The sequence below is a fragment of the Canis lupus genome, chromosome 3, assembly GCF_048164855.1.
Source record: "Canis lupus baileyi chromosome 3, mCanLup2.hap1, whole genome shotgun sequence".
NCBI classification, from domain to species: domain Eukaryota; kingdom Metazoa; phylum Chordata; class Mammalia; order Carnivora; family Canidae; genus Canis; species Canis lupus.
Genome location: NC_132840.1, coordinates 30,640,745 through 30,658,593, shown reverse-complemented (window position 1 = coordinate 30,658,593; position 17,849 = coordinate 30,640,745). Strand labels below are relative to the sequence as shown.

Sequence of the window (17,849 nt, the reverse complement as noted above, 5' to 3'; positions counted from 1 at the left end):
TGAGCCGAAGACAGACACTTTACCGACTAAGCCACCTAGGTGTCCCAGTATTGCTCTTTTTTTTTTTTTTTCCTGATATTGCCATTCCTAATCTTTGTTAAATGTTTTCCACATACCTTTCAGGTGAAAAGTGATGCAGACATTAGGCGTATGGTGTCCTTATCCAAACAGTGGGCACAATTATGACCCCCAGAGAAGTCCAGGCTCTAATCCCCAGAACCTGTGCAAGTGTTAAGTTTTATGGCCTAGGGGAAAGATGGGTGATGATGGGTGACCTGAAGATGGGGAGGGGGCCCAAGGTGGCCACAGGGTACAAGTAGAAGAGCAAGGCCGAGATGGGGAGCCAGGGGACTGGTGGCTGAGCAGCCCCGGTGCAGAAGAGGGGCCCTGTGCTGGAGTAAGCAGGTGCCTCTGGAAGCGGGGTGGTGAGGAGTGGATCCTCCCTGGAGCCCCCATGGAGGGACGCATCCAGCTGAGCCCCGATCGTAGACCCGAGGGACCACGGGAGATGTGTGATCTGCAGGATCATGAGGGAGGGTGCACAACCTGTCCCAGCAACAGCAGGTCCCTGACACTCAAAGCGAGGCTGGAGGCCAGCGCAGTGCTTTTCTGGCGATGTACAGGAACTCTCTGGGTCTTCCGGTGCCGACTCTCTGTGGGTGGCCTGTTGTAAATGTGTCCTTCTGGTTTTCTGTTTCTGTGAGGTGTCCTGACACGCCTTTTAACACAGACTCAGGTTGTTAGAGAGCCAGATGATCGATTGTTTAGCTGTTGTGTTTGTGTCTCATTTCATAAATCTCCATCTCATTCAGAAGCAGAAAATACAAAATAGGTCTGGGTAGGTTAAACCTTTGAATTGGAAGAACCTAAGTAGTGATTGCTTTCTGTTCCCGGCCCTGCTCCTGGCCTGGCCACCAGGTGAAGCTTAGAGCCTGGACACCTGCAGGCTTGGCCTCCTGCCTCTCCCACCCCAGGCTGGGATCCTGGCATCTGGTTGACAGCACTCCCAAGTTATTCCATACCCCATGGGGATCCCTGCAACACCCCCACCCCTTTAGGCAGGACACTGCACCCTCCCTCTCCTGGACAGTCCCAGGACACAGAGGTGCCAGAGATGCCTCTCCCAGGGAGTCCTCAAGCTGCAGGCCCAGGGCCACAAAAGAGCGTTTTGCTTGATGACCTCTTGTGCACAGGGGAATCTACCCAATGGAGCATCTGACTTAACCCCCCTGACTCTCCCCGCCCCTCCCGTGATACCCGCACTAGTGGGTTCAGGTTAGGGGGCCTGGGGCCTGAGAAGCTTGGTGGAGTCTTGAGGCCTTCTGGTTCATGCCTGTCTCCTTGCTCCCCTACCCCTTGCAGGCACAACTTAGTGAGGGATGAAGGGCTGGGGGTGGCCCTCAGCTTAGGGGCGGGCTCCCTCCCCCAAATTGCAGACCCACAGGCCAGGCTGGGCCTCATCAGCACCTTCTCCTTGGCTTCACTCCATAGAGGGGAAACCAAGGCAGGTCTGTGAGGATCCAGTGTTCTCACCTGGGCCCACTGCCTTCTAGGGAGCCAGCATCCCTGTCTGCCATTGAGGAGGACTTCAACTGCCCCTCTGCCCCATCCCCATCCCGTGGTCCTTGTGAGGATTCTGTGAGGAGTCCAGAAGATCCCCAGGGGATTTCCCCGCCTCTGTCCCACAAGGAGCAGCTCGGAGGGTCACCACCCTAATCACAGATTAGTCTCTCCTGCAGCCTGTGTTCCAGAGCCAGGGTGTTCAGCTGGCAGCCCAGGACTTCCTTGATGGGGAGGGTAGGCAGAGGCTGGCCAGGGGTGGTGAGAGCCAGGAAGGCTCTGGGCACACACCACGACAGCGCTCAGCTTCTCTGCAGAATGGACCCGGTTTCTAAGAGCAAACAGGCAATGGCACAGAGGAACATCTCATTCCAGCAGCACACAGAAGGGCTCTCTCCTCCTCTTGCACCTCTGCAGGGGTGAGTGGAGCGCATGCCCTTGCAACATGCACCCTTTGGTCCCATGCTCTGCGGTGCACACACACCCTGTTCACCAAACAAAAACAATAGAAGTCATTTTCCTGTTGAAACTGTAAAGCCATTAAGGTTAATATATATTTGTGGAGGGGGGGGGGGAAACCTGTGCATTGTAACTTCAACATGGAAGTGAGTTTGCAATTCCCCAGACTAATCAAAGCTTAAAATCACCCCATAAATCAACAGAGAAAATACTGCCTTTTTACTTATTTGAAAGCCAAATGGCCTTGTTGGAGGGTAAAAGGTTCTGCGGCCAAGGGGACCACGGAGGACACTGCCAAGTCCAGTGGGCCCGTGACACCAGGTGAGGACAGTCTGACTCTGTTCCCAGGGTAGAGCTGGTGATGATTTCCTCCAGTTAACGCAGCTTACAGTCCTTCGGCTCGCTCAGGAGGAAGGCCAGGCTCTGTCAGTCTGTCCTCATCCTCGCAGCAGATCGCCAGCTGCCCTCTCCACACACCCCCACCCCCAGCCATATGCAATTTGCCTTTTAATTGTAATCTTGAAATAAAAGTGACAAAACATTTAGTGATCTTTTTATTGTGTCAATATGCTCAGGGTGAACTGACCCCTAGGCCCTGAAATAACAACAAAAATATATTAGTTAGATATTATCATTCTGGTACCTGAAATAAAGACAAATATAAAACTATGTTAAAATATTAAAAAGTTGCAAATTTTCATTAAAAGTATTTACATGTGTATTCTGATGCCAAATTTATAGACATATTTCTTTTAAATTAGCTTGATAAAAAATTCTGAAATATGAAAATAATAGAAATAAATAGTTAAATATCCACAACATATTCATGAATGAAAAGTCAATTATTAATTCCTGTTCCAAATTTACATATTTATTTATAAATGGCCAAGGGGTCTTACAGTTCCTTCCAAATTTTTTATCTTTTATTTGTGGTTCCTTAATAGTATATAACTCTGCTGTAAAGCTTTAAGTAGCCACTAATCACCGCCAGAGATCATCTCAACATAAATGCACAATTCTTCTGTAACCAGCAATGCTAACTGGTTTTAAACACCCCGATTCTGTCATCTCTAAAATTAAATATTTTTACAAATATCTTTTTTAAATTTATAATATATAGAAAATATATATTTAAAGGTTTTGATTGGAGGGGAAGGGAGGATTCCTTCCCTAACTCGTGTCACTGTTACTCTAGTTACAGAAGTGGCTGGTCTGTGCGGTGAGGACGGAGCCAGGAAGGCTCGTGCTGTAATCCCAGTGGCATCTGCACTCGGCTCTGTCCGCTCAAAGTTTATTCTCCTGATATACTTTTTTAATTGAGTTATTTTATTATTTTATTATTTTTTTGAGTCATTTTATCTAAAGGTGATTCTCTTAGTCCTATTCTTGCTGCATTAGGAGGAAGTATTAGTTTATTCAGGATGGAGTGAGTGGTGCACATTCTACCCGGGGAGCACGCTGCTCAAACTTAGCTGTTAGTTTTCTAATATCCATTTTGTTATTTCACATGGTTGGGAATGAAAAATACTTACACACGATGTAGTACACATCTGACCCACTCTACCACTTCTCACTGGTGTTCGGAAAGCCTGCCTGGTACTCAGGACAGGAGAAGCATGCCTGGGCCGTGTGGGGGGACAGGAAGGGCTGGCTGCTGCAGCGGGTCCCAGAGGAGACGCTGGGGCCTTCCTAGCAGAGCTCACACACACACTGGCTCTTCCCCACAACCACCTGCATATGAAGCATGTGGAACCACTTCCCAGACACGATGGCTGGTCAGGAGCTGGTCAGGGGGCTGGATTTCCAGGTCTGGCTTCTTCATTTTGAGCGATGTTGGCTGTTTTAAGTGTTTTAAGTGTCACAGGACGTGTCTGAGAGTGAACATACAGTCGCAATCCAGGTGTGGACATGTGGGGGGGAGCACGGTAGGCCCAGGGCAGCTGCTTGGAGCCTGCTGGTCTGTGCTGGATGCTCACTTGGGGATGTTACAGAATGTAGAAGCTACCCCACGCCAGAGTCAAGTATAATGCCATGTTTGCCTCAAGGGTTTAAGAAAGGGTTGTTCCGACCGACCCGAGCCCAGGACAATCAGGTGACTGACAGTCACTTCATAATTCTGTTGGGGATGGCACACATGGGAGGGACGTGAGCACCCTGAGGACAGCTCTGACTTGACTGACAGCAGCGTCGACCTCCGCTCCACTGGGGGGCTGCTGCAAGAGGGGGCTGCTGGGCCCAGCACTCCTCATGGGCCTCCAGCTGGGAAAGTGCCGCAGCGGGACCCATGCTCAGCGGCCTGTGACGGTGGGGGGGCACGGGCTCCGCAGAGACGGGCGAGGAGATGTGCTGGGCAGAGAAGGCCCCCGGTGAGGCTCGTGTGTGCAGTCTCTCTTCTGCTGGTCACCGCTGCCCGGGGAGCTGAGGCCCGGCAGGGACTCTGCAACACGTGGGAGCCGGACATGCAAAGGTCACAGCAAACCTTCGTGGGGATCACTGCAAGTGCTTGAGAAGAGGGCACTGTGCTCGCACTACGCCCTCAGCCTGCTGACCTGCCCGGGCGACAGTGTCAGTCCCCTTCAAACACAGCGACTGCTGGCTCTTCTGTTCACACTGGCTAGGAGGGCAGAGGCCTGGCTGCGTGTAACTGTGGTGGGTCTGGTCCTAACCCCAGGACGCAGGCTCTTTGGTCAGCTTCCAGGGCGTGGCAGGTAAGGACGAAGGGGGCCAAGGGACAGTGGGGGGCGGTAGACAGGGTCACCTTGTCCAAGGACGGATTTTAGGAGAAATGATTCACAGTCAGGAAACGTGCTCAGTCCCTTGTGGGATTAAGGGAGACAGAACGTGTGTCATGTCACCGCTTTGTGTACGTCCTGCCAGAGCTTTTGTTCAGTCCCTTTGGGGTCGGGATCTTGCTTCCGATCTTTGATCCTGAGGTCCCTGTTTTGGTCACGGCTGTGCCTCTACCTGCTAAACACACAAAACATAGGCACTGAGTTAGGAGGGAGAGTCAGTTACGGACAGAGCATAAGGCCACAGTGATGGCGCAGTGGCCGCTCAGTCCTCAGGTGGCTAGGCTGAGTGGGCAGTGAGGACAGGCAGTGCTGGCTACACAGGAGGTGCCATGTGAGCTGACAGGACAGGAGGGAGAAGAGCTCAGGGGAGGGACCCAACATCAGGGGTGGAGGGGAAAGAATGGAGCTGCTTGCCAATTGCTGGCATCAGAAATTCAGTTCCAGAAATGAAGTGAAGGAGCAGCCGTGGGACCAGAGCTTCACATCCTGGCTGATTCACCTCAGGGCCTCCGAGTGCCCATGATTGCTCGTCTGTGGAGGAGGCTGCTGTGAGGGGGGCGCCCAGAACCCACATCCCGGCACTCATCTTGGTTATTTTCCTACTTATTATACGTCCCTAAAGTCAAGCTGTGCACTCAACAGGTTTTTGGTCAGGAATGATTTTCTAATGAAAAATAAACATTCTTGTAAGATATTCTAAATCTAACATAAAATAACTAAAATTATAATTTATGAAACAGGCAGGGATCCCTGGGTGGCGCAGTGGTTTGGCGCCTGCCTTTGGCCCAGGGCGCGATCCTGGAGACCCGGGATTGAATCCCACATCGGGCTCCCGGTGCATGGAGCCTGCTTCTCCCTCTGCCTGTGTCTCTGCCTCTCTCTCTCTCTCTCTTTCTCTCTCTGTGACTATCATAAATAAATAAAAATTAAAAAAAAAGCTTAAAAAGAAATAAAGAAGTATCTTTATAATAAAAACAAACAAACAGGCAGCAGCATTACCTGTGAGTCTCCTATTTAACTTTGTGTTTCTAAGTGCTCTGTGTTGGTGACACAGAAAGACACCGAGGACCAGGGTTGCACCCTAAGAACACCCAGGGAGCTGGGTTTGCTGTCTCGATGACGCCTTGTGGAGCCTCGGGAAAGGGCAGGACCATAATGAAAGAACCTCTGGCAAGAGTGTGGTGCTGACAAAAAGAGTTCTGGTCACGCAATTAGCCTGCTCGTTAAGACCCAGAGACAGGACACAGACTGGAGGGACATGTCTCCAAGCCACCGCAGAGGGGCGGGGACCCCTCTGCGATGGCACAGATGTGCAGGAAGGCACGGCCTTACCTGGCAGTGGAGCAGGCACCTTGTGCAGCACGTGGGTCTTACGCAGGTTCATCGTGCAGCCAGCTGGGCCCATAAGATGAACTTTCCACGCCTGAAACAGAGGAGGAGGCACACAGTATGGCAACCAGGCAACCGACAGAGCTCACACTGGAGCTGAAACCAGGGGCAGCCATGGCTCCTGGGCCTTGTTATGTAAGTGTGTTTGACCCCCAGGAGTAGACAGTGGCTCTGGGTGGACGGCCAGTAAGAAAGCAGGGGTCAGTCCTATAGTGACAAAGAAAAAAATTCTGCCAGCAGCTGGGTGAGCTTGAAAGATCCCTCCCCCGCATAGCCCACAAATGGGAAGGTGGCCTGGGGATACCCTGTGCAGAGGGGCCTTCACCTGTGCCCACAACTCCTGACCCACAGAAACTGCGAGATAATAAAAGGGTGTTTAAGCTGCCAAGCGTGTGGTGATTTGCGACACGGCACAGATGACTGTACTCTGAGAAAACAGATGAGGACGAGAGGCCTGCAGACTGCCTTGTAGCCGTGAGCTGTGAGCTGGGCTGCGGCTCCCCAGCTGGGAGCATGAGGGCATGCAGGAAGAGGGGCCGAGGGTTGCTTGGCTCAGAGCAGGCAGTGACACACAGCAGCCAGAGGAGGGGACTGGGTATCACAGGACAGCATGAGTGTCATGGTAGCAATAGGGACACAGAGGCTCCTATTTTCTAAAGATAAACGGGGAGAGAGAACAGTGTGAGAACTACGTATCTCTTAAAACGGATAAGCTGTTGAAGAGGAAACGAGCCCTGTGAGGACAGAGGGGTGGTAAGCAGGGGCAGGGACAGCAGCCATTCTCTCTCTGGTCTTTCCTGAATACGTCCCATTCCATAGACTTTGGGACCAGCCAAGTATTTTATGTCATCATAGGACTTCATTGTAAAAATTCCCTATTCGTCCTGGAAGAACGCACCACTATCTAAGAAGTAACCACAGGAAACACATAGTTTTAAAAATCAAAGATGGATCTGACCTGGCCTTGCCTCCACTCCCCGGGAACAGGGCAGGAGAACTCATGCCAGCTGAGGGGAGGCGGGAGTAGATCCAGCCCACAGGAAACCCTACTAGGCAAAAGGCTTCTCATCAAACTGTAAGGAAAGAGCTTGAGAAAGAAGCTACTTAAAAACATATCGAGTGGTCTCGTGTGCAGCCCCACCTGGAGCCTGTACACTAGTGCTTCTGCCACTGTGCTGCGACCAGCAGCACGAGCCCAAGGGGAGCAGCCAACGGTCGTGGTTTGTGGAGCAATGTGGCGGAGCACTCACAGGGCAAGGGATGCGCTGTCCGGCTGGGCCTCTGGGGAGCACGAGAAGGGGGCACACAGGTTGGGTACAGAGGGAACACCAGCCCACAGTCATTTCTGCGGGTGACGGGACGTGAAGGCTGCCTGCAGGTTCCTTTGCTCTGCTGCGTACTTTGTTATATATTTGACATTTTCTGAGAGTGGCCGAGCAGGGCTGTCTGGTGTGAGTTTTCTGTGGCCAAGAGCTCCAGGGTGCAGCTGGATCTGAGCCGTCATGCGGGTACCACATCCCACGGGGTTGGGATGCAGTGGAGGACGGCAGGTAGCAGTGGGTAAGGAGGCTGGAACAAAAGTGACTAAGCCAGAGGCAGGTCTCCAAAGCTGTACTGCCTGGCACACAGAGGGCATCGCCATGGTCATGTGAGCTGAACAACCCTCACGAGCCTCAGACTCCCTTTGGTCAGAGAAGCGGGGTACAGGACGGAGGTTGGGGAATGGAAGGCCTAAGCCGGAGGCACAGTGGGTGGGCGGGGTAGCAGAGGGGAGAACCTGCATCACCCATGAGGTGGAATTTCCAAACTGCACTGAGCTCGGTTTCAGTAATGAGAAGGATGGGCATGCTGCAGTCTGAACTAGACGCCATTTGGGGCCCCAGGACACAGGGGAGCCCAGTGACTGGACAGAGGCCAGAGCTCACCCCTCAGAGCTGAGCCCTCCCAGAGGATCCACAGTGCTACAGAAGGAAAAGATCACATGAGCAGGTAGGTAAACAGAGTAAGTATTTGGGCAGAGCTGAAACGGATCAGGCTGCTCCCAGAACACTCACTGCCCCCTGCCCGTGGTCCAGCCCTGACAGCCCGGTCATCATCACTTGCCAGGGGTGGCTAACCCCGTGTGGGGTCACTGCCTGAGGTAGACCCTTACCTCTTCTCCAGGTGAGAAGTTCTCATGGCACAGAGGGCATCGGTTTGCCAGCTTCTCTGGTTTGGCAGCTGAAATGGTGTCAATAAAACAAGATTTAGTTCTTCCTATGAGACCTGGACACCCCCTCCACAGCGTGTCCCTCCCCGCTGGGAGGACACTACAGACACAGAGGGCACGGAGGGGTCCAGGCAGGGGCCTGAGCAAGCACTCACGATTACACTCCTTTGTTTTTATGTGTCTGGGCAGCTCTTCCTTCAGAATGGCCTCACTGCAGCGGTAGCACTTCCCAAACCCATCTTTCTTGTCGCATTCTGTCAGCAGGTGCTCCGTCAGGCTGGAGATCTCCACCACCTGCATGCCAAAATGCAGAACACGGCACGTTGCCAAGAACACTGGGGAGTGTGCTGCCCCCGCCGGCCTGCATGACCCGAGCATGCTTCGGGGCTGGGGCTGGGTCCTTAGCTCAGTCCTTACCCTGCTAGCCCACATGGCTCCTGCAGTCATTCACAGTATTTTGCTAAAGACCCTGTGGCCTCCTCATGTGACTGTGGTGGCACATCAAGGCCATTACTAAGGGTGAGGTTGGAGGAGCGATGGTTAATTCCAGGGCAACACTGGTAGTGAGCTGCAGAACAGCTTAGCCGTGTGGCCTCTGGGTTCGAATCCCAGCTCCCCGACACTTTTAAGAGTGTGCACAGAAACAGGATCACAAAGAGTGTCAGGAGAGTCTCTTGCCTCCCTGGTATGTTGGGCAGGAGTGACTTAATGCCCGATAAATCGTCAAGCCATGGACTCATGTATCCTGTGGAGAAGCCAACCATCTCCACTAGGGTCCAGAGTCCACACTGCCAGGCGGAGGGTGGGGGGGGGGTCTGCCCACTTGAGCACTTGCAAGAGCCCCAAGGTAGAGGCAGGAAGTCCCTCTCCTTATCAAGAGGAAGGCCTACTGCACCTCAGAAGAGATTCAAACTTGGGGGGGTAGGAGATTTCTTCACCAAGATACACAAAGTGTCAACCAAGAGACGGACAGACAAGGTGGACAACAGTAAACTTAAAAGACGCATCAGGATGATGCACATGCAGGACCCCGAGTGGGAGAGGGTAGCTGTGGCACCCAGAGCTGGCTAAGGGTTCTGGTCCAGATGCATTAAGGATGGGCACAGATTAGCAGAGCAACTGGCAGTTCAGTGTAATCATGAACAAGAGACTAGAGGTATCTTAGAAAAGAGGGCACTTGAAGGGCCGATGGACACCAGACAGGTGCTGCACCTCGCCATCGGCAGAAGCAGGGAGCTGGTGAGGATGTGGAGCAGTCCCCCATGCCAGGGCTGCAGTGTGGACATGTGGCCCCTCTGGAGTACCGCCTGTGTCAGCCCTGCAGCCCAATGCCGCACGCCCGGTCACTCCACCCCTTGGGGTGGGTGCATCCACAGGTGTGCCAGGACACAGATACCAGAATGTCTGTAGTAACAGTATTCATGGTAGCCTTGAACTGGACACCACACAATTTCCAAAAACAGCAGGATGGAGGGATGAACTGTGGACTATTCAAACCATGAGTGCTATGGAGTAGAAAAACTAACAGGACACAAAGGTCAGGGCAGTAGTGACCCTGGGGGGAGAGGGCCTGGGAGTGGTAACACAGGCATGCCATCTGTGGTGCTTCTTCAGTGGGTGCTAACACACATGACTTAAAAATGGGCACCTCATTTTGTCAAGCTTCATAGATGCTGCGTTGTTTATAAATTGAGGGTTTGTGGCAACTCTGCATCGAGTGAGTCTGTTGGCACCATTTTTTCCAACAGCATTTGCTCACTTTGTGTCTCTGTGTCACATTTCAGTAATTCACACAGTATTTAAAACTTTTGCATTATTATCACATCAGTTATGGTGACCTATCTATTATCAGTGAATATGGCTTGCTGAAAGCTCAGACGATGGCTAGCATTTTTTAGCAATAAAGTATTGTAAAGTATGTACATTGTTTTTCAGAGACAATGCTATCACTCACTTAACAGACCATAGTATGGTGTAAACATAACTTGTGTCTGTCCCCGGAAGCCCTAAAAATCATTTGACTCACTTTATTGCAGGTTTTCCTGTGGGGGCTGGAGCAGAGCCCACAGTGTCTCCGAGCTGTGTCTGCTACATACGTCAAAGAAAACAAATCAACCCCAAACAAAACGGGTAGCTATGCAGGCAGCTATTTTTCCCACAGCTTTTCCTTTCCAAACTCTATAGCTGGAGCCACCTCTGTGACTCAGACCCCCGGGGACTGACCTGCTTGCAGTGGGTGCACCTCGTCAGCATAAGACAATGCTTCCAGTAATGCAGGTCCAGGCCCTCCTCCGTGAATGACTCACTCCTTTCCCCACAGAAAATACACAAACTGAAACAAAACAGAAGTGAGAGGAAGGCCTGGGTGTCACCTGGAGACATGCCCGCCTTCCCTGTCCTCAGGCGGGCCTCACTGGAATTCCGGTCCTGGGGGCACAGCCCACTAGTAGCTCAGTAGGAAGAGCAGGTGTTTGTGACAAATTATCTCCAGGTCATTCAGATTCTAAGCAGTCAGCATAATCTAGCGCAGACTCGAGTTAAGTCAGGAGAACAAAGACATTTTACTGAAATTCCTGTAGGTTTGCTGCCGTGACTGAATGGGAAAAAGTATTGTGTTGTCATAGTATTTTGTGCCTTTAGCAGCACTTCTGACAAATGGGCTGTTGCCTTCTCTCAGGGTCAAGTGGGGAGGCCTCCTGACTCCACCAGAGTGAGCACCTATCAGTCCAGTGTGTGTGTGGGGGGGCGGGGCATGTCCTAATGTTTACAAATGATTGAGAGCTATCAGTTTACAGAAGCCCACCGCGCTCCAGAAAATACTTGCTTCATGGCATGTTCATGCAGCTAGTCCCTCCAACCCTCACAGACCAGGGTAAAGACACCTCTACTTACTTATCTAAATAGTGATTATCTGGGATTTCTGGAGCCGGAGGTGGGGCTGCTTTCCCTCCTTGTGTGTCTGAAATGAAGAGAAAGCATTTAAAAATAGCTTTTCGTAGAAATTATTTTCAAATTTTTAGTAACCAGTTTGCTATGAAATATATTGAAACGCACACAAACTGAGGGGTGCCTGGAGGGCTCAGTCGCTTGAGCCTCCAACTCTGATCTCAGCTCAGGTCATGATCTCGAGGTCGTGGGATCAAGCCCCATGTCAGGCTCTCTGCTCAAGGGGGTCTGCTTCTCCCTCTGCACCCCCTCCCTCTGCTCACACTCCTGCTCCCTCCCTCCCTCCCTCTCCCTCAAATTAATCAATCATTAAAAAGCATAGTAGTCGACAAGGGTTGTATTAGTTTTACATTCCCCGGGTATTTGTTCAGCCAATGAGGTGGCCCCTGCAGGGAGCCCCACACCCAGCACCTACCTTGACTCTCCACCTCCATTGAGGGGCCTTCTTTTCCCTAAGACACAAAAACAGAAAGATCAGGAACAGGTGGCTGCATGGTGAGAGCCTGTCCAGGATATATTTTGACACTGAAAGTAAGCTTTTCTGTATTCAGACTATCAAAGTAACGTAGCACCGTTACTCGTGAGCCGTTAACACCCAACGGTGCACCTCCCTCCCATAGGGTCTGGGCAGCACATGACCAGCACAGTTCTCCACGGAGGCCTAGGGTGCTCCTGAGCTCCACCTCCTCAGCCACCTCCCCACTCCTGGCTCCTTATGCTGGGCATACCTTCTCTCCTTGGGGGTCCCAGGACCCAGCTTCTCCTGACCAGGCTGAGCTGCTGCCCCAGGCCACCCTGCTGAGATGAGGCTCCAGAGTGACAGGTGCACACGGGGACAGATTGCAGCCTTCTACCCTTCTGCCCACTCAGCCTCCATCGGCCCGCCAGCCAGTCTTCAGCTGCCCTTGGAGCACCCTCTGCGCCTCTCTTGCCAGGTCAGGGCCCTGTTTCTGGGGGCCCTCCTAAGCACTGGCTGGTGTACCCGTGAATGTCTCGCAGGTTCATTTACTTCTGCTTGAAACTCTCAGCCGGCTTCCCAAGTCTCCTGTCGCTTATCTCATCTCTGCATTGCCTTGTGCTCCAGTCTCCTGGCTCCCGCCACCCTGCCAGGGCCCTGGTGCTTGAGCTTTGACTCTCCCCTCTTGTCACCCAACTTTTCCCAAGACAAGCTGCCCCAGAGGCCCCCACCGAACTCGGTGTCTGCCAGCAGCCGTGCCCCTCGAGCCCCTCCTCAGCCCACCACCTGCCACACTCTCATGCATTCCCTTGTATATCTTGATCATTGACGGATGCTGCTAGGGGAGGCACGGGTCCCCGAGGATGGAGAATTTTGTCTGTTCTGTTCTCCGGTACACACTGTCCCTGGCACACACTGTCCCCAGTATGCTTGTGGACTCAAACAGATAACCTGGCATGACAGCATTCTTGTGCTGAGGCAGATACTGGGTACCCCCTAGTCTAATGGACTGGGCCTTGCTTTTCCAGCCAGGCTCCCCTCCTGTGTCTGGGAGCTAAGGAGGGGAGAGGGTTCCTTATGAACACCTGGTGTCACTGCTGGTGGCCAGCTGAGTGGGGCCACAGGCCTTCCTGCTGCAGCTCCTGGGCTGCCCCCAGTGCCCCCACCCCCCAAACTCTGGGAGCCCCTTTAGCACATTTCCTCCCAGCTCTCTGAACACTGCTTTCCTTCCTACAAAGCCTGACCCTGTGGTGAATGCCTCACAGCACTCTGGTGACCAACCAGCCTCGCTTGGGTTGAGCCTCGCTTGGACTTTGCATGTTAGAGACCAGAGACAACAGGTGGCCCTACACCCAGCACTTAAATGACGTGTTACAAAAAGGTACTGTCTGCTGAATTTGTAGAGAATTAAGCTTTATGTCATAGTATGTGACCTATGTCACAGCCAACCACGGAGCAGGAGGCACACACAAAAGAATACAATCTTAGAGCTGGAAAGGGATAGACTAACATGAAGCTGGCACACGGATCACATGATGTATATGCCTACACAGAAAGCAAACTTCGTGACTGGATTTTAGGCTTTAATGTTTCTTTCTTTCTTTCCTTTTTTTTTTTTTTTTAAGATTTTATGTATTTACTCATGGGAGATGTGGAGAGAGGCAGAGACACAGGTAGAGGGAGAAGCAGGCTCCCTGTGGGGAGCTCCTTGCAGGACTTGATCCTGGAACCTCGGGATCACGATCTGAGCCAAAGGCAGATGCTCAACCACTGAGCCACCCAGGTGCCCCAGGCATCAACATTTCTTATTAAGAGAGACGAGTTTGTGTATTTTGCAGGGAGACAATGTAAATGTCGAAAGCTGAATTTTAGCTTCAAGTTTTACCTTATCAATGCTCTGGATAGCTTAGGAAACCAATCAGTAATTTTAAATCTTTTTCTAAAATTCAGAAGCAATCAGGCAATCTAAAAATATCCTGTCATTCACGAAGTCTTGGAGATGGATGGTGATATTGCTAACCATACAAAGGTACATAATGGCACAGAACTGTACACTTAACTGTGGTTAAAATGGTAAATATGCTGTAAGTATTTCACCACAATAAAGACACAGAAAAAGATTCCATTGTCCTCAACAACCACTCTAAGACGGCAGGCTGATGTCCAGTCCCTGCCTCGAGGTCTACCCTGTGTTGCTTTTTCTTTCACTGTCTCTTCCTCTTGGAGCAGTGGCCTGGACGGGCAGGACTTGGTTTTGTTTCCTGCTTATTTCCAGAGCCCAGCACCATGCCTGGCACAGAGCAGGTGCTCAGCAACATGCAATGAATGGAGATGAGCTGGTGAAGGTGCTCTGGGAAAGCTGAAGGACGAGGTACCCAGCATATTTTCCCAGATATCTATGGGGGGGTGGTGCATGGCCTTGGTGGTGCCCACAGATTCTGAGGCTGGGCACTGGGGCAAGGCTCAGGGCAGCTCTGGAGGAGACAAGGGGTTAGCAGCACCAGCCTGGTTGTCTTGGCTTCACCACTGATAGGTCTGTGCTTGGAGTAAATCACTTCAGTTCTAAAAATTTGTTTCTCCTTGGGGTGCCTGGGTGGCTCAGTGGGTTAAATGTCTGACTCCTGATTTTGGCTCAGGTCATGATGTCAGGGTGGTGAGATCAAGCCCTTTGTTGGGCTCTGTGCTGGGTGTGGAGACTGCTTGGGATTCTCTCTCTCTGTCCTGCCCCTCACCCAGCTCATGCTCTTTCCTCCTCTCTAAAAACATAAACAAACAAATAAATAAACAAAATTTTGTTTTTCCATTTGTATAACATTAGGAAAAATTATGAGCACCTGCTGGGCCTGCTTTAGCAGGTGAGAATTGGACCAAACACGAATGTCTTTTTTTTTTTTTTATACTTTATTTATTTATTCATGAGAGAGAGAGAGAGAGAGAGAGAGAGAGAGGCAGAGACACAGGCAGAGGGAGAAGCAGGCTCCATGCACCGGGAGCCCGACGTGGGATTCGATCCTGGGTCTCCAGGATCGCGCCCTGGGCCAAAGGCAGGCGCTAAACCGCTGAGCCACTCAGGGATCCCCCAAACACGAATGTCTTTTAAAGAACCACCCTTGAGGGGCACCTGGGTGGCTCAGTTGGTTGAGTGTCTGCCTTCAGCTCAGGTCATGATCCTGGGGTCCTGGGACAGAGCCCCATGCTGGGCTGCCTGCTCAAGGAGGGGGGGTCTGCTTTTCCCTCTCTGTCTGTCCCTGCTCCTCGTTCGTGCTGTCTCTCACTCTCAAATAAATAAATAAGATCTTAAAAAAAAAAAAAAAAAGGGAACCACCCCTGACTCCATGGCGTCTGTGTCCCCAGGAATCCGCATTTCTCAATGTACCTTCTTCTCCTGTGCTGTTATTCCCAGGTGTCCGCACCTCCTGAATCATCACTGTGACTCTGGGCCACAGGCACTTCAACAAACATTCTGTTGCATTTTCTCTTTTTGAGCAGTGGAAAGAACCCTCACTCCAAGGTCTACCCTCCTCCTAGCAGACCGCTGCAGGCACAGTGCAGTCCTGTCAACAACAGAGATGGTGCCATGCAGCACACTCTGGAGCCTTCTCTTCCTGCAGCCCTGAGACTTGATGCTCCTCGAAGAGCTAATCTCTCTCTCCCTTTCTCTAGAAGAGATTTTCTTTCAACTTAAGGAAATACATTACAAAATCAATGCCCTGAAACTGGTGAAATGCCAGAAGGAGGGCAAAGCAGGAGGAGTATGTTTACACTCACCCAAGCACTAGCTGACTGCGTCTCCGAGCAGCTTCCTGTGGCAGAACATTCCCTTGAAACTTGCCTCCTTTAATGCATGGGAATCAGATCTTCACAGACAAGTTTATTTTCCTCCTTTGCCCTGAGGGAGCCTAGGAGCTCTGAAGAGGAAATAGTCCTCCACTGCCTCCCTTTAGCCTTGGACTTACCTCTTTAAATATGGCCAGCAGCTCATGCCACTCCCTGGAATCAGCACCTAATTCAAACTAGCCAATGGATGATTCCTTTTATGTATCCTCAAACTAGTTTTAAGAAAGCAACAAAGCCTACAGATACCCATCTGCATGATGTAGTGAAAGGAAAGCAAGCATGCTGTGCATCTGTCTAGGGGAATGAGGAATCAGGATGCCCATGAACAGGGGTGAAGGAAACCGTAGCATTCCCAACCTGGGCTTCGGCCTGAATGTCCTTGAGTGCAGCCAACTGCCCTTGCAAAGCTTTAATTTCGTCTTTCTTTCGTTTTTCTGCTTCTTCTGTAGCTGCTTTCTTCTGTGCCTGGTACGGAAATGATTTTTCCATTAGAATAGCTTTTTAGGGTAGCCTTAGAAATTGGGAGAACATATGAATTACAGCACATGAACTACATTTCTTATACATTATAATGGTCACTGAGACTAATAATATAACTGCAGTCAAGCTACCTTCACTGGGTTAATCTGATCCATGTTTACTGACAGAATAACCACAAAGTCCTCTCGGCTATCACTGTTCCTATCTACAGATGGGGAAACTGACAGTCTCATGCAGAAGGTGGAGGAGCCAGGATCTGAACTCAGGGGGACGTTTCCCTGGTTTCCTGCACATGAAGCTCTTCAAGTAATCTGTAGTTTATTCAGGGACCAAATAACTTCAATAGAAGGTTAAATCATAACTTCATAATAGTTAACTTACCCTAATTTCAGCATCTGTAGGTCTGCCATCTATTTTAGCAAATCCCTCAAAAATTGTTTTATAGAGAACATTCTTGCGCGTGGTGCTGTCGTCTGGAGGGAGGTACTCTAGAATAAAAGCCCGGTGCTGTTTATACATGTCCAAAATAACTCTAACCGCTGTCTCTCGAACCTCATACACTCTGTGCTCCAGGGCACTCACTGAAAACTAAACATAAAGTTCTTGTGGTTACTGATTCTCACGATAACAGTTTATTTTTCCCAGCATTAAAGAAACATAGGCACATTATAAAATTTTGAAAAAGAAAAAAAAAAAAAAAGACCACCACCCACAGAATTCTGGCTATTACAACACAGAGCTTTCCTTACTGTATCTGCTCACACATAGTGGAGCTCGTGTTGGATAAAGAACTTTGTGTTTTGCTTTTTTCCACTTAATGTGCCAACAAGCATTTTTAAGGTTAAATCCTTCTATAGACGTCATATTAAATGTCACAAAATATTCCAATCACAGAGAAGAGGAAATATAATAAACTTCATGCATCCACTATCCATAATAACCGATATTTAACTTTGCCATGTTTGTCTCGGATCTTTGTTCCTAAGACATAAGACACTAGTGACAGTGTAAGTCCCCGAGGAAGCCTCCCTGGCCCCAAACTCTTCCCATGCTCCTCGGAGGCATGGCTCTCCTGTAGCCAGCCTGCGTGCTCCCACCCAGACGTGCATATTTACTAGTGTGTCTGCGCCTTGTACACACGTGGTTTTTTTTTTTTTTTTTGACATTCTTAATGGTAGACTGTGCTTATCTTTCTCAAATTGCCTTTCTTCCTACTCAACATTCCTGCCAAGGACAATTATTCACAGGATCCACTTCAGCTGCTCTCCAGTGTTGCATCACAAGGACCCACCGTGATACATTTACCCCGACCCTCAGTGACGTGACCATGCTCAGTAAACCGACATCTCCTCATGGGGGGTATGGGCGTGGAGACCCTCACTTCGCAAGGCCTCAGCCTGCCACAGGCTCTTCATTTTACCCCAGACCCTGGTGCCCCCAATTGTGACACCACCTCTAGGAGTCCTGGCTTTAGGGGTCCCACCTTCTGATGATCGTCTCCTACTTTTCTCACTCACTTTTTCCTACTCTCTCCCCTGACAATTCCTCAATCTCATCAGGGCTTTTGGTACACTCTGGCACCCACCACTGTCTTCACCCGTCTGTCACCTCCCTCAAGTCTTTCCTGCCCTGAGGGTCCAGCCTGGATAGTATGGTCCATCACCAAGTCATTTTTGGGACCCCTTCTTCCTGTGCAGTCACGGGGCAAGTGGACTCTGCC

General features: G+C 50.7%; 1 protein-coding gene across 5 annotated transcripts in view; it reads right to left on the bottom strand.

The window, feature by feature from the left end:
* Positions 1 to 2,560: 2,560 nt before the first annotated feature.
* Positions 2,561 to 17,849, bottom strand: part of CEP104 (centrosomal protein 104) — a 35,654-nt gene continuing 20,365 nt past the window's right edge. For 2 of the 5 annotated variants that reach the window (XM_072819944.1, XM_072819942.1), the window contains 9 exons: positions 16,511 to 16,717; positions 16,007 to 16,114; positions 11,771 to 11,807; positions 11,302 to 11,368; positions 10,633 to 10,741; positions 8,565 to 8,703; positions 8,353 to 8,420; positions 6,144 to 6,234; positions 2,561 to 4,986 (listed from right to left, as the gene is read on the bottom strand). In XM_072819944.1, the coding sequence (XP_072676045.1) occupies positions 4,871 to 4,986; positions 6,144 to 6,234; positions 8,353 to 8,420; positions 8,565 to 8,703; positions 10,633 to 10,741; positions 11,302 to 11,368; positions 11,771 to 11,807; positions 16,007 to 16,114; positions 16,511 to 16,717 (942 nt within the window). In that variant the 3' untranslated portion in view covers positions 2,561 to 4,870. Of the gene's footprint in view, positions 4,987 to 6,143; positions 6,235 to 7,450; positions 7,770 to 8,352; positions 8,421 to 8,564; positions 8,704 to 10,632; positions 10,742 to 11,301; positions 11,369 to 11,770; positions 11,808 to 16,006; positions 16,115 to 16,510; positions 16,718 to 17,849 lie in introns of those variants that run through there. The other 3 variants (XR_012028020.1, XM_072819943.1, XR_012028021.1) reach the window with 3 other exon arrangements.